The sequence below is a fragment of the Chroicocephalus ridibundus genome, chromosome 6 (genome assembly GCF_963924245.1).
Source record: "Chroicocephalus ridibundus chromosome 6, bChrRid1.1, whole genome shotgun sequence".
NCBI lineage: Eukaryota > Metazoa > Chordata > Aves > Charadriiformes > Laridae > Chroicocephalus > Chroicocephalus ridibundus.
This window is the reverse complement of record NC_086289.1, coordinates 60,848,071-60,862,781: the sequence shown is the minus strand read 5'-3', so window position 1 is coordinate 60,862,781 and position 14,711 is coordinate 60,848,071. Positions and strand designations below refer to the sequence as shown.

The 14,711-nt window shown below is 46.9% G+C and overlaps 1 protein-coding gene across 1 annotated transcript in view; it reads right to left on the bottom strand.

Moving 5' to 3' along the window:
- Positions 1-4,018: 4,018 nt before the first annotated feature.
- EHHADH (enoyl-CoA hydratase and 3-hydroxyacyl CoA dehydrogenase) overlaps positions 4,019-14,711 on the bottom strand; it is a 31,026-nt gene continuing 20,333 nt past the window's right edge. The window contains exons 6-7 of the mRNA XM_063339543.1: positions 14,199-14,540; positions 4,019-6,521 (exon numbers count right to left, since the gene is read on the bottom strand). Coding sequence (XP_063195613.1) covers positions 5,251-6,521; positions 14,199-14,540 — 1,613 coding nt within the window. The 3' untranslated portion in view covers positions 4,019-5,250. The remainder of the gene's footprint in view (positions 6,522-14,198; positions 14,541-14,711) is intronic.

Sequence of the window (14,711 nt, the reverse complement as noted above, 5' to 3'; positions counted from 1 at the left end):
CTTGCATACATGGCCCATGGCACAGACAGTTTTTGCTTTTGTTCTATTCTTCATGCTACTTATTCTCGGATCACCTAATCAGGAAAACCATTTCTTTCTAAGCATGCAGTGATATTAAAAACACTGATAAACTTTGTCTTCCATTCTGTAAAATAATCCGTAGATATAATTTTGGTCAATAATCATATGAAAGTGTATTGGTATTTTCCAACAGTCATATCTGTAGGCCAAAGTTAAAGTTTGGATTTATCTCGAGCAGTGGCTACGTTGTTTGGTTTCCTAAGTGCAGTGGTGGACTTGTTTCCCTGGCATGTTTGAAAGTAAATTGTGCTTTTGTTGCCCCTCTGCTCAGTACTAAAGAGAGTTGAAGTCAGCTTTCTGTTAGAACAGAAATCAAACTGGTCATTTTCGTAGTCATCTTTGTACAATACCCAATAGCTCTTTGTCAGAAGTAGTTGAAAAATACTTATTTTTCTGTGTTCTTCAGAATATTCCCAGGCAGTTCCTTTGGGGTCTGTCCTTGGGACAGACCCCAGAGGTCTCCCTATGCTGTATACCCTCCTGAAGATGCGCTGAGAGAATCTTTCGCTTCTTGACAACAAAAAGAGCTTAAGAACAACCAAGCTGCAGGTGTATCGCTGTGATCTGCTATGTACTTTACGGGTAAAACTAAGGGATTTGGGCCATAACTGCAGAGCAGAGAGTTGCACTGAGACTTTGAATAACCTCTGACCGCCGTCCCTGACTTGCAGAACAGAGCGGCCCCCTGCAGCGCTGCTGGCCCTGGGACGTTTTCCTGCTCGCACTGGTGCTGAGCCAGGCATGAGGCTGAGACCCACCAAAACAGCACGTACAGGTGAGCAGCTCCCACCCCGGGCACTGCCCTGTCCCCTGCTCAGGCTGCCAAACCTGTTTGCCATATGCATTTATGCAATACTCCTCACCGGCACGCGCACAGCACCCTTCCCACCAAAGCAAAGGCGCTGGAGGATGGAGTTAAACTGTCCGGGTGGCGAGGGGCTCGTAGGGGGAAGTGTTATGATGGAGGCTACACAAAATGGTCCTGCTGGTCCCTTCTGAACTGAACCCTCCCTCGTTGCTAGGAGTGGGGACGAGTGCTTTGCCTCAGCAGTTGGGCTGGATGCCAGAGTGGGAGGGCTGGAACACTCACCCGCCGCACACCCGGCTCCTTCCAGTGACACCCACGTGGGCAGTCAGCACGTCCCACATCTGCTGCTGCCCTTCCTGCCCTTACATGGTCCCAGGGAGTCTTTCACTCCCTCCTCCAGCATCTCAGTGCCAGGCAAGTCCTGGGCATACACAACTGTATCCCAGCTTATGCCCTCACCTCCTGGGATGCACAAGCCGGGGCTACAACCTCCTCCTCTGAGCAGGCTGGTTGCCCATGGCTCGAGGGAGAGCTTTTCACGGGGCTGAAGGGATGTTTCTGGGGCTGGTTTTGATTGCTGGGACAAAAGCAATCAGAGCTGGCTGAGGGTGGCAGGGAGGCTTACACCGTGCCTCAGGGACGTGACCCCTTAAACTCAGCCTAACTGCGCAGGAGATGGGTGCCCAGCTGCACCGAGCAGGGGGCTTTGAGCTCTCCTCGGCACTGGGCATGAGGGCTGAGGGAGCTTCAAAGGCCTGTAGATTTTAAATGCCTCCAGGATTAGTTGCACTGGAAAGGGAGTTTTCTGAATCACTCCTCAAGGCTTACCTGCCTTTGTTTTGCTGAAATCCCACTGAAATCGGCCAATGTTCAGGACCTTGCTCAGCTGTTTGCAAGCAGAAGAGAAACTGGCTGCAAAATCACGTGTTTCCTTGACACTGTCCCGTTGTCCTCCTGCTCCCTGGAGCCCACCAGCAGCAAACAGGGGATGCAGCTCAGCTCCCATGAGACCCCCCGTCCCAAGGAGAACCTGCCTTTTCTACCTGCTGGCACGAAGCCCTTCCCTCTCCACCGCTGTTTCATCTCCACAGCTGCTCTCAGACCCAGCCTGGGCTGTAAGGTCACTTTCTGTTAAAAAGAAATAAAGGGGAGGAGGAAGGTGAACTATAGGTTGCAGAAATGGTGTAGGTGCTTCTGACAGCACTCAAGGGCCCCGTCCAATTTGGACATGCGCGCAGGACTGCACTTCTTAGCACGCCATAAGGCAGGGAGCTTTTTGCCTCCCTTTGAAGGCCCAGTACTGCAGGGGATGCTGATCAAAGCTACAGCAATTCTCTCCTTTGGTGCACTCCCATTCTTTACTGTTTTGCAAAATGCCTGTGGCTGAGCAGTTAATGGAGGCATCTGCTGCACTGGCAGAGTTCACTGCCTTAATTAAAGACATCTAACAATTATGCAGCTGCATGCGAGAGACCACGGGTACTCACAGGGCTGAAACCGAATATCCTCAGCGCTGAAAGCAAGTGTCCCTGCTGTGCAGAAAGCGTAGATCTGCAGCCAGACACTCACATGAAAGTAGAAGCAGGGCCCAAAGATTAAGGATGGACTGGATCCAGCTTGCAATGTGTGTCGCCAAGGCCTCGCTGTGCTGGAGAAGCATACAATCTCAGCTCACGCACATAGCTTAGAACGGTCAGACTTGCAACAAGTGAGCAGAGCTGGGGACATTCCTTGCCAGTAGGGATGGTTTTAGCTGGAAAACGTTTTTAACAGATATTTTCTCACTGAGTGGAAATAGCTGCTTTAAAAAGACAGGTGGGAAAACTAATCCTGTACCAAGTGGTTACCAAGTTCTCCTCTGTGTGGGGCTGTGTTCTTTCCCCATTAAATGAAGAAACATTTTAGTTGTGGGCATATTTCTGGTATCACAGCATATTTGAGCTGATCGGGGACTTTGCAAGGCTGTTATTTTAACAACTTTCCAAAGAAGCTCACAGAACAGGCTGGTGCTTTCTGATGAGATTGCATGTCAGCAGACACCAAGGGCTCTGAATCAGGCTGCGGAGCACGGGCTGCTGCCCTGTGGGGCTGGGGGCCAGGGAGCTGTGGTTGCCCTTTGACGTGCTCTCGCCCTGTGGGGAACAGGGCATCCGAGAGGCAGGGACTCCCATGCGCTCCTGCCAGTGGCGGGGAGCCTCATGCCTGCCCTCTCGGAGCTACAAATGCAACCTCTCAGCGCCAGTAATGTCACCGCTGGCTGGCTGGGATGTAAAGCAGGCAGATCAATGCTGTGCTGCTTTGGTCAATACGAATTTACGAATGAACTTCTGTCAGGAGGGACATTACTAGTGTGGACAACCTCTATTCTCAGTAATTTCTGTGAGGGGAGATAAGAAGGGGAATGGGCACATCAAATGCACCAGCACAAGAGTGCTGCAGGTGAGGAGAGGCATTTTGGCCATGGGGTAGAAGCTGGTGGGTCTCGATATCCTGAGGCCAGCATCTCTCCTACAAAGGACAGGCATGCCCTCTCCTCTGCAGCCCGCTCTTGCTGCAAGGGGAATTGCCCTTTCCCAACTCAGCTCCCAGTACGGGTGAACAGCAGGGCACGAGGCACAGGAGAGGGGATGTTAGCCCGGGTGGTGCATTGTGTCCAGAGCTGTCCTGCGGATGACATGACAGCCGCCAGCACCAGCCAGTGCTGTTGTGTAACATGTCACGCGGAGTCTGCTCGCGTGGAAGAAGAGCTTCACCTTGGAGCAAACGCTGGATTGCTCTCAGCTGTGGCACGCAAGTGATTCAGGGGAAACCAGCAGTTTGCTGGGCCTTGCGTTAGCTCTTTCTCTGGTCCTGGGGAAAAATCCTCCCTGGAATGAGTGACTTTTGACTTCTGAACAGTTTCTTGCCCTCAGTTTTGCACCTTCACCCACTGAAGGACAGGGGTAGATAAAGGGCAAAATAAGATATATTTAGAAAAAAGAAACATGCAGCCTTTTCAAACACAAACCCCTCCACAAACAGGAAAATGATCTAATTCTACTGTGTAGAGAAGCGATGGAGGTATGTATAAAGAAAGAACAAGCACATTTTCCTTTTTCTACTTTTCCATGTAATATCATATGATCTGTCTTTAGATAATCCAAGCACTTTTATTAAAATCAAAAGCAAAAGTTAGACAGCCAATGATAATCTTCCTGAGAAAAGAACCCAGACCAACCTACTTCCCACACTGGACTGGAAGATACACTCACTAGACACAAGAAATGGGAGACTTTGTCCCAAAGCATCAAGCCTGGAGCAAGTCTGGATCACTCCCTCTCTGCCCTCTGCTAGAGATCTGCCGCCTCCCTGCATGCCTGCAGCAACGTTCCTGCCTGCACGGCTCTTGAGCTGTGTACTTCTCAGTGTGTCCTCTGCCCATGTGGAAACCCGGTAAGTGGCAGGCCAGGCTTCAATCTGGTCAATTAGAGCACGCTGAGCCCCAAGATCTGGTAGTTGTAGGCAGGCAAGGCAGGGGGAGTGATGGCAACACATATCCACACTTAAGAGATGCCAGAAGATGTTTCTGCCTGGACAAAGCCAGGTGGGGATAATGATAATGGAGGATGGAGTCTGGATGCAGAAGGCCAGTCGTGAGCCAGCACCACAGGGCAGGTTAGTCAGGTCAATGCGTCTGTGGCTTTTCTGTCATTTATTAGAATCTCCTCTGCAGCAGGGAGGAGGGACGGTACCAGCCCTGCCCCTTGCTCTCTGCCCAAACCTGCTTTCTCCAATTCATTTGACTTTACCTCTGCAAGCTGCTGCACCTCTTGTGCCACCTCCCCCCCAGCAGTGGGAAGGGAGCAGGCTCCAGCTGGCTGTCTTTGGGAGAGGCAGGGAATCCAGTGAATCCAGTGGAGGTGGGCTGCGCAGGAAAGAGCCAAACAAACTGGGAAATAGACTTAGGGCAGGATCTGGTAGATCCAGTCAGTCTCAGGTGAATTGCGACCATCGCTCTCTTGCCTCCTACCCTGATTTGCTTTGTGGGCTGTGGATGCTGCTCCCTCCCTTCCACAAAGACAGAGTGAGAAGCCCTGAAGGCAGAGCACAATCAGACGGGCCTTTAGGCAGCAATGTGCAAAGAAGATGGGTGAGGCTTGTGCTGAGAAGAAAGGGTGGGTGATTGCAGTGGTTACCTGCAGCAAAAAGGGGATTGAGATCAATCATCGGCCAAAGTTATTCCCTGCAAAGGCCCAGGAAGGTCAGTGATATTGTTTACGAGCCTGTAGCACTTTGGTTTTGATTGGAAAAGACAGTGCAATTACAGCATCTGTTTCATGAGATCAGCCTCCATTGAATTTATACAGCAGGCATCAAGGAAATCACAGCTTGTTCCTCTGCCTGCTGAGGCAGGACATCCACTCTTTGAGGGGAGGGTTCCCCATAGCCACCAGCTTTTCCAGGAAGGCACTGGGCCGTAGTCCAGGAACATCAGGGTGGGCCTCAGAGTATTTCTGCAGTTTAGCCGCAACACGCGAGAGCCCGACGGTGGAAGCATAGAACATGGGGCCACCCCTGTGCTTTGGCCACCCATAGCCATTGATATAAATTACATCGAGGTGTTCTGGGCCCGATGCTATTCCCTCAGCCAGGATGTCAAACCCTTCATTGATGAGGGGAAACAAACACCGCTCCAGGATTTCCTCCTGGTCTATAAAGCGGGTCTGGATGTGATGGGTGTCTCTGTACTGGGCCAGGAAGTTGTGAAGCCATGGATCTGGCTTGGCTGTCCTACCCCCAGCCTTCTCGTACTGATACCAGCCTTTTCCAGTTTTCTGGCCAAATCTGCCGTTCTCACACAGAAGATCTGGTAGTGGGCTGTAGCGACGGCCATGCCGCTGGCGGGCAGGTGTTCCTGGAGGTAGTGAAGCCCCAGTGAGGCCCTGGCCCTTTCGAGACCTCCAGCCCACATCCAGCCCAGCAAGATCAGACATTCGGAAAGGTCCTATCTTAAACCCAAAATCTTCAAGAACCTGATCTACAGCTTCTGGTCTGCTTCCTTCCTCTACAAGGAAAACTGCCTGTTGAACATATGGAAACATCATTCGGTTCCCAACAAACCCAAAACAGTTCCCTACTACCACTCCAACTTTTTTCAGTGCTTTGGCTAGCTGCATAGCAGTGGCAATGGTGGTGGCAGATGTGTGATGGCCATAGATTATTTCTAATAGCCTCATCACATGAGCAGGGGAGAAGAAGCGCGTGCCAATGACCTGCTGTGGGCGGCTCGTGGCAGAAGCTATTTCATCAATGTTCAGGGCTGATGTGTTTGTACACAGAAAGGCCCCTGGCTTGCAGATTCTTGATAGTTTGTGGAATATTTCCTTCTTTAGTGCCATGTTCTCAAACACAGCCTCAATAACTAGATCTACATCCCGCAACGCATCAAAATCCACAGTGAACTGGAGATGTGCAGGGTTATGGAAATCCAGGGTTTGGGCACCCTGCTCCATTTTCATAGCCTCACGTTCCAAAAGGAGCATCACAGCTTTTCTTCCCATGTTCAGATATTCCAGATTCTGCTCAAGGGCTACCACAGGTATGTTGGCTTTAACCAGAGAAGTCACAATGCCTCGGCCCATTGTTCCCAGCCCTAGGGATAAAAGTGAGACAGAATCAGAGACTATGAATAAAAAATGTTACAAATAATCACTTGACAGTAGCACTTCCTTTGTATCTCCAGGACAAAAAGTGGAAGCCTATGCAAAATGAGTGGTACACAGATGGGAAAAAAGAATGGAAGACTGGGGAAAAGGAAGGTGAATTCTCCCTTTCAGTGAGATTAAATGTTTGAAAATGACTAGCATAAAGGCAAGTTAATGTTCTCTCAAGCTTACAAAATATCAGTGGGATTCACTCTGGTGTGTGCAGACCATATGATTCTCCCTGCAAAGTTTTATACCTATGGAAACCAGCATCACTTAAGAGTTGGAACCTGGGGATCCAAGAGAGGAGAGCTGAGTTTCAGCTTCAACCCTGCTAATAACTTGTAGCAGGCAGTTTCACAAGCACGTTTCACCCTGAGCATATCAGTGCCTCTCTGTTCCTGTGAGAAGGTCCTTTATGGGCATTCATAGAAGGATATTAGTGTTAGCAAACACACAGCACACCCAGAGATTTTAACACCAGCAATACTCAGACAATTGGTTTCTCCCTCCTTCCAAGCTTCCTCTTTGTCGCCTTCCTCTTCTCCCTCTGCACTTCACAGCATAATCTTTGAAGCAAACAAAATTCAGCTGATCTTGGACACTAATCTTCTCTAAACTTTGTCTCTAATGACTTGCATGTCTCCTGTCACCAGGTCAAACAGGATGGAACTAACACACTGTTCTTAATCCGTATTTCAACACCTTCTATCTCCTTTTTAATCACTCTGGAACATCAGTAGCCTTTTGCTTGCTGTTTGCACTTTCTATCAGGCAATCTCTGCCCACCGGGAACTCTCCAAGTCCTCCAACACAGGCCATTCCTAAGTTATGAAGACTCTCGAAGACTCTCGAAGGCACAGTCTTCCTTGTCCAGCCACACAGTTAAAGCGCTCGCCCAGAATTCCTATAACTGAGCATCCATTCAAGCTGTGTTTTTTTTTTTCTCTAAGATCCACAAATATGCTACTACCAGCTCATACCCGAGGAACACCAGTGTAGAGATTGTAGAGATTCCCGGCTTGATCCCATCCCTCCTTCTGAGCCCTTCCACCAGCTCTGCCCTCTATTAAATTAAATGAAGCTGCACGCTTACACTTTCCTGTGACACACAACCCACATTATTTATCCGACTCTCCCATGAGGGTAGCTTTTCAGACTAAGTTAATGCAAACTAGTAAGAGAAGGCCAGCACAATTTTACCAGCTTTAAAAGTGTGAAGCATCTGAATGGGAAGATTATTAATATCCTAAATAAAGCAACAACCAGACAAAGTACAGGTTTGTTATAATTCTGTAAAAATGATTTTTTTTTAATCCCAGGTTTACAAATGAAAGTCAGCTAAACAAACAAACAGAAACAAGGGGATTAAAAATTTTGTCTAAAGCAGCTTTGTAAAGAAGAGCTAAAATGATGTCATCAGTTAAACAAGTTCCAACAACCAAGGTCAAACAAGGTAGTATGTTTTCCCTGCAAGCTACACACCCTTGGTTTAGTCCTGTCCACCCTCAGCTTGTGGATACACAAGACATTTGAAACATTCCCTGCTTAGCCACAAGAAGACAGTTTTTACAGACATCGCTATCTGGCAGCCTGCTTATAAACTATTACGCTCCCAAGCAATTGCTTAAGTTCCTTTCTAGGAAATTAGATTTGCTACTTCATAATCAAGTACTACTAAAACCTAATTTGAAAATAAAACTAGAAGAACATAAATCAGTTCTTAGTATTTCAGTGTCCGTGGTTTGCTGGCTGAAAAACCCACAAACACAAACAGCTCCTCCCACTGCGCTCAGTACTCAGAGCTTGGATGTGGCAGCAGGGAGAGTCAGAGACATTTTTTCCCCTGTCTTTGGTGAGCAACACGGACTGCTTTCTTCTCGGACAGTGTGGGAGGGTAATTCACCACCTCATGCATACCCACCAAGCCCCGCCTCATCTCTAAGGCTCTCTTTGGACATCAAGGGTTTGCAGTGCCACATCTGGGTTCTTCATGGCTCCCTCTTGAAGTCTCTTCTTCCTTTCCAGGGTGGAGGTCTAGGATTTCTCCCTAGAATTTCCAAGCTCTACTAAAGAAATAACGCACACATCCTGGGCCTTATTAACACCTGTTCCTCTCAGCTTCAGTTTCATGACTGAAATCTTAGCAGTTCTCTCGCAATATGAACACGCTGCTTCTTCCTAAATCAAAATCTCTTCCATGAGCAGAAGTTCTCCAGCCTTCTTTTCAAGAGACGTTCTGCAGTGGTGTTATCTGATTCCCCTGTTTGCTCTCGTCCATATGTAGTATGAGTACTCCCATCTAGGTTTTAGCCATACCATGACAGACAGGCATACATGCTTGTAGTAGTTCGCTTTCTAGGCCATGGGAATAGGCTTATAGATAAGATATGAGCTTGCCAAGCTTGTTTCTGACCTAGAAAAGCTGTCTCTGAACTTACTACATAACTCTTCAGTGGCCTGTATGAAATGATGTTTAATGAAGCTGGCAGAGAGAGTAATGAAAGCCCCAAGGGTTTTGTTACATTAGAGCTTGCACAGCATGACTCCCCTGGAAATATAAAACTACAGCGAGATTTGGCTATCTAGATGGGAAAGAAGCGTTTCTGAGGACTCCCCTTTTCAATTTTATAAAGCCAAGTGATCTTGGGGAAGAATATATTAAAGCCGAAAAAAAATGGTAGGGAATCATTGGGCCTTACATGTGCAGAAGCCTGTAGAAGAAAGAGAAAGGGAAATGTCGCATGCTCAGCTCAGATCGCACACAGCTAGGGACTACTCCAGAACTGCTACTGTATGTTCAGTTTTCTTCCTCAACAGTGCCCTCACTTCCCCCAAACCATGAAAAAACCCTATATTTTTATTAACCACGCAGGGGGCAGTTTTCAGAGCTGTGTTACCATTTTTCATGCCCTAGGCTCATCTTTCAAAAGAAGACTGAAATCTGCTTCAGGAAAAGAACAGTGTCTAGCCACCTTGCTTCTGGCCTTTTGTGGCGAAATGTAGCTTTGACATACAAATAAAACTACGCTTGAACCCATGTAATTTCAGGCCAAATATGGATATGACAAATCCATTTGCTGGGCAAGCTGAGTGAATAATGACTGTTAATTATGGATCTGTCACATGAGGTACTTAGAATATGAAAAATCATGTAAAATTAATTGAAGGACTTCAAAAACAAATTTCAAAACAAATGAACTCAAAATATGTACAAAGCAACTCATGTACAGTCACACACACTAGAGAAATACAGATCAGTGGAAAATATTCTGAACTATAATGAATATTTGAACTTTAAAATGCCAGGCAATGGAAATAATACTTTATAGATCAGTAAAAATATGCGAAGTCTGTTCCAGTTTTCCTGTTAAAAACAACAATGAGCAATTGGTGGTGGTGGACTGCTGCAGACTGGAGTTGCTTCTTTGCTTCTTTGTTTCAGGGTATTAACTTCAAGCAGAAGTAATGTGATAGTCGAGGCAAGCAAGGAGCTACGGGATGACTGCAGAAGGGACAGAGAAGAATGCTTTTTCTGGGTGATGAGGAACCAGAGAAAGTGGAAAGAGGTGGGAGCCAAGAGCTCAGAATAAGCAGAAGCAAATGAAATAGGTGACATTGCATGTGTCTGAAGACAGCCAAGGACAGCTAGGCCAAGAGCAGGAGGGATCCCGCATAGCTGGGTGTTACCCACCTATCAATCTTTCAGCGAGCAAACTGCAGACTAAGGCAGCTGATGGGAAGCCGGCACTGCACAGGAATGGTTCCCAGTTCATCAGCAATGCTATATATCAAGCATGCCCACAAAAATGATAGAGCATCCTTGATGTCCAATCTACATTAAGACATGGTCAGCAAGCGATGTGCCAGCCTCCTCCGAGTTCCTGCTAATATGGGACAGACAGGGGAGCCACAAAACAAGGCTCCCCTAGCATTCATGGCACTGCTTTCATACCCTAAAGGTCCTCTGTGCCTACAGAAAAGGTACTGAAGGACGAGGAAGTCAACAGGATCTTCTCAGTTGCTTCCCATCATGCAGCGATAAAAGATGGATGCAGCAGCGTAATGCAACGTGGTTTTACTGGGTGAAATAGCACAGCACTGTCTATTGGAAAATGGGGTCTGCATGATTTCTGACCATCCAAAATGGATGCAACATCTTGCTCTGACTGCCCTCCTCTCTGCAGTGAAAACAGAGAGACCCTGAATCACCTAGGTAGACTCAATACTTACATGGATGAGCAGGACTATTTTAAAAGGTGTCAGTCCCTCAAAAAGCATCCCTAAGATTTTGGTTTCTGGTGTTGCAAGAATGTACTTAAGATCAAGAATGTGAAATTATGAGATACTGTACAGCATGGAGAATATCTCATGGCTGGAGAATGACTTTTTGTTACAGCAGCCTGAAAGAAAAAAACCAATTGTGCTGGCATGTTTTATGCCTGTCTCTAACAGACTTGCAATTTCGCTGATATCAAAAGACAAAATAGGAGGAAAACCTTCCAGGGAAGGAGAAAAACCACAGTGGCATGGCAGAAAGAAGTGATGGAAAGCAGTGACCTTAATATGGTGTGGGATTCAGAGTTAAAAGGAGGTGATCAATAACCTCCAAAATAGGAGATGTCGCTTATCAAATGAAGTACAACGTGAACAACTAGCATAAACAAAGCACGCTATAATCATGGGCTATGGGGGCTGTATTGACAGAAGCAGTGATTCAGAGAAGGCATTAGGAATCTTAGAAAGTGTCAAGGCTCTGTGTGCACTGATAAGCTTTAATGACCCTGACCAGCTACACCTGGATCCTCCACCCACACGCACTGCCCATGGGCCTTGGAGCCCCATTTAAGCTCAGATCTGAGCCTTCACTCCCTTCCTAAGCTATGTTGGAGGAGTTCTGGTGTCTTATTGTGGCTGTACCAGGCTATGGACACTGTTGATCCAGACCTCGGCCTACAGAATGGCTTCCCAAATTTACCTTGGACCTGCATCATCATGTGAACTTTGCTGGATCATCTGTGCTTCTGGTACATCCTGGCCATGATCTCTGGGTCTGCCCTGCTTGTCTTGCTCAGGTACTGTAAATAATTGATATAGCAGTGGGTTGTGCTGCCATCCAGAGGGAGAAATGGGTTGATAGGAACTTGATGAATTTCAGCAAGGGGAAGTGCTAAGTCCTGCACCTGGGGAGGAATAGTCCTATGCACCAGTATATGCTGGGGGCTGACTGGCTGGAAAGCAGCTCTGCAGAAAAGGATCTGGAGCTCCTGGTGGGTACCAAATTGGCTATGAGCAGCAATATGACCTTGTGGCAAAGAAAGCTAATGGTATACTGGCCTGCATTAGGAGGAGTCTTGCTGGCAGGTTGAGGGAGGTGATCCTTACCCTCTAATTAGCACTAGTGAGACCATACCTGGAGCACTGTGTCCAATTCTGGGCTCCCCAGTACAAGAGTGATGTGGAGTGATTCCAGCCTAGAGAAGGCTTGGGGGGATCTCCTCAACATACATAAATACCTGAGGGGAAGGTGTAAAAAGACAGAGCCAGAATTTTTTCAGTGGCTCCTAGTGACAGGACTAGAGGCAATGTGCCCAAACTGAAACACGGGACATTCCATCGGGATATAAGGAAACATATTTTTTTTACTGCAGGGGTGACTATGCATTGTCACAGACTGCCCAGAGGTGTTGTAGAGTCCTCATCCTTGGAGATATTCAAAAGCTGTCTGAATGTGGTCCTGGGCAACTAGCTCTAGGTGGCCCTGTTTGAGCAGAGGGGCTGGACAAGATGACCTTCAGAGGTTCCTTCCAGCCTCAAAGATTCTGTGGTCCCCCTAGGAGGTGTTATTGCCATTGGCTCCCCGCCCCTGGGGTGCAGCTGCTCCCTGCCAGTAGATAATTGACAGGATATGTTGAACACGGCTAGTTTGAAAGTTGGCTGTTACCTTGAGCATACTAAATAGTAGCAAGGAAGAAACATCTCAGTATCTGGTCTTAGTGTAATTACACCTGGAATATTATTCCCACTTTGGCTATGTGTGCTTTATGAAGTGTTGAAAACTTAGGGTAAGTTCAGAGTTGTGAAAATGACCAGAATGTGACATGTGCTCCACAGCAAAAGTATTAAACCACTTAGTTTATTTATTCTGCAAAAAGCATGGGTTAACTTGAGCATTGTCTGTAACCAGCTACAAAAACACTGAAGTTCGGGGATAGAGGTTGGGGCAATTTCAGACCAGAATTTAGAAACCTGTCTGGAGATGAGAAGCAAATATTTAATGCAACGGATGGGAGATGTAGCCCAGCCAGTTCAGCTTGGAAATAAGGTACAGATTATGTTTCTACTGGAAACTTGCAAATGGAGACTGCATTTGTCCTTAGAATTCCCTCTAGCTCAGTTACAGCACCAAAATAAGCAGATCAGATCTAAACAGATCTTCTGGCTAAACTGTCATTGATACTGGGACTCTGCAAAAGTATTATTCTGGCATGATTTATCGGTATGTAGGAAAGAATACTCATTCTAGGCACCTGATCATTCCTATGAGACTTCAACATGAGCCCTTCCTGCCAAAGCAAACGCTGCAGGACTGACCTGTCTGGGATTGTGTGTGTCTGAAGTACTGTGCTCTTCAAGTCATATGATAAACTTGGCAGTAATTCATGACTCTTTACCTGAATGTTACAACAGCCACGGATCCTCCTCACAAGGTTCGTGGACCAACGTTTAAAAACCATTTTCATTAAAAATATGGCATGGCAGCTAATGAAGCAAAGGAAACTTACAAAAGAAAAAAAAAAAGTGTTTCTATGGCCTGAAATGACCTTTCAGAGGGCTCATATTGCAGAGCACAAGAGGCCTGAGAAGTACCAGGAAGGAGCAGTGTTGATCTGGTGAGCTTTCTCTGAAACAGAATGGATGTTTTCCAATTACTCCATTACTTGTCTAACCATTTTTTGAGTGCTACTATCAACAGGCAGAGCTGAAAGATACCTTTTTTAAAAAAAAAAATCTCAGCAGTGCATCAAAGGTTTTATTTAAATTGCTCTTATAAAAAATTAATGAAGGCATTATCTTGCTGGGCTACAAAATGGCAGGAGTGGATCCCAGTGAGATGAAATCTTCTTAAAATACAGCTGTCAAAACATTTTTGTATTAGTATATCCCTGAGTGACTCTGCACATGCACTTGCAGTACAGAACTAGACCAGGAGGAGGAGAATTTCATGCAAACCTGCTAATAACATGGAACAAAGCCAGGACTCAACATAGCAGTATTTAAAAGGGAATAGACTGTTTATGGTCCACAGATGAATCTGTCTCAAGTGAGAGGAAGTTATTCTTCCAAAGAAAGAGGTGGCAGCAGGTAACGATCTAATGAGATGTGATTTGCCATCTGAATTTCTGAGCTTATCAATGCACTGACAACTTCCATCTTTGCATGTCATCTATGGGTGCGGAGTATCTTTGCCTGTGATGGGTACCAGTGACTTTGGCAAGTGACTGCTAGGGAATCCCACTTCAGCTGTGTGCCATGATAAAGCCTGATTATACTCATCCCACTCCCCTTCAGCTCTGCTATTAGCTGGGCAGTCAGCATCCATAACAGCTCTTTCATGCCCTTACCTATCACAGCCACGTTGCGGATGGGCTGAGGGGCAGCACTTTTCCATGAAGCTCCGCTGGGTGTTGTCCACTTCTGCACTGCTCTCTCGGCGAAGAAAGCATACTGCAGTGCTTGGGCCTGGCCTGAAGTCAGCAGAACGTTAAACAGCTCTCGTTCCTTCCGGACTCCTTCTGGAAAGGGTTGCTCTGTGGCGGCTTTGACTGCCTGGAAGCACAGCTCTGGAGCCAGGCACCCGTGGGCCTGTTTCTTCACCTTCATAAGAGCCTCACTGAGAAATGCTTCCATGTTGGGCAATTTTGGAACTGGCTTCAGGCTGAGCCTGCGGGGTCCCAGTGGCTGGCCTGAGGGTAGAAAAATGGAGTTAGAGAACAAAGCATCCACATCTGGAAGACTACAGATTTTCACCCCTTTCTACATAGACTGAGAACGCAGCCTGACTCTTTTCCTCCTATGCCCACTGCATTGGGGCTGGAATGGCACAATGATCGGGGTCTAGAACTAAAGCATCTGAC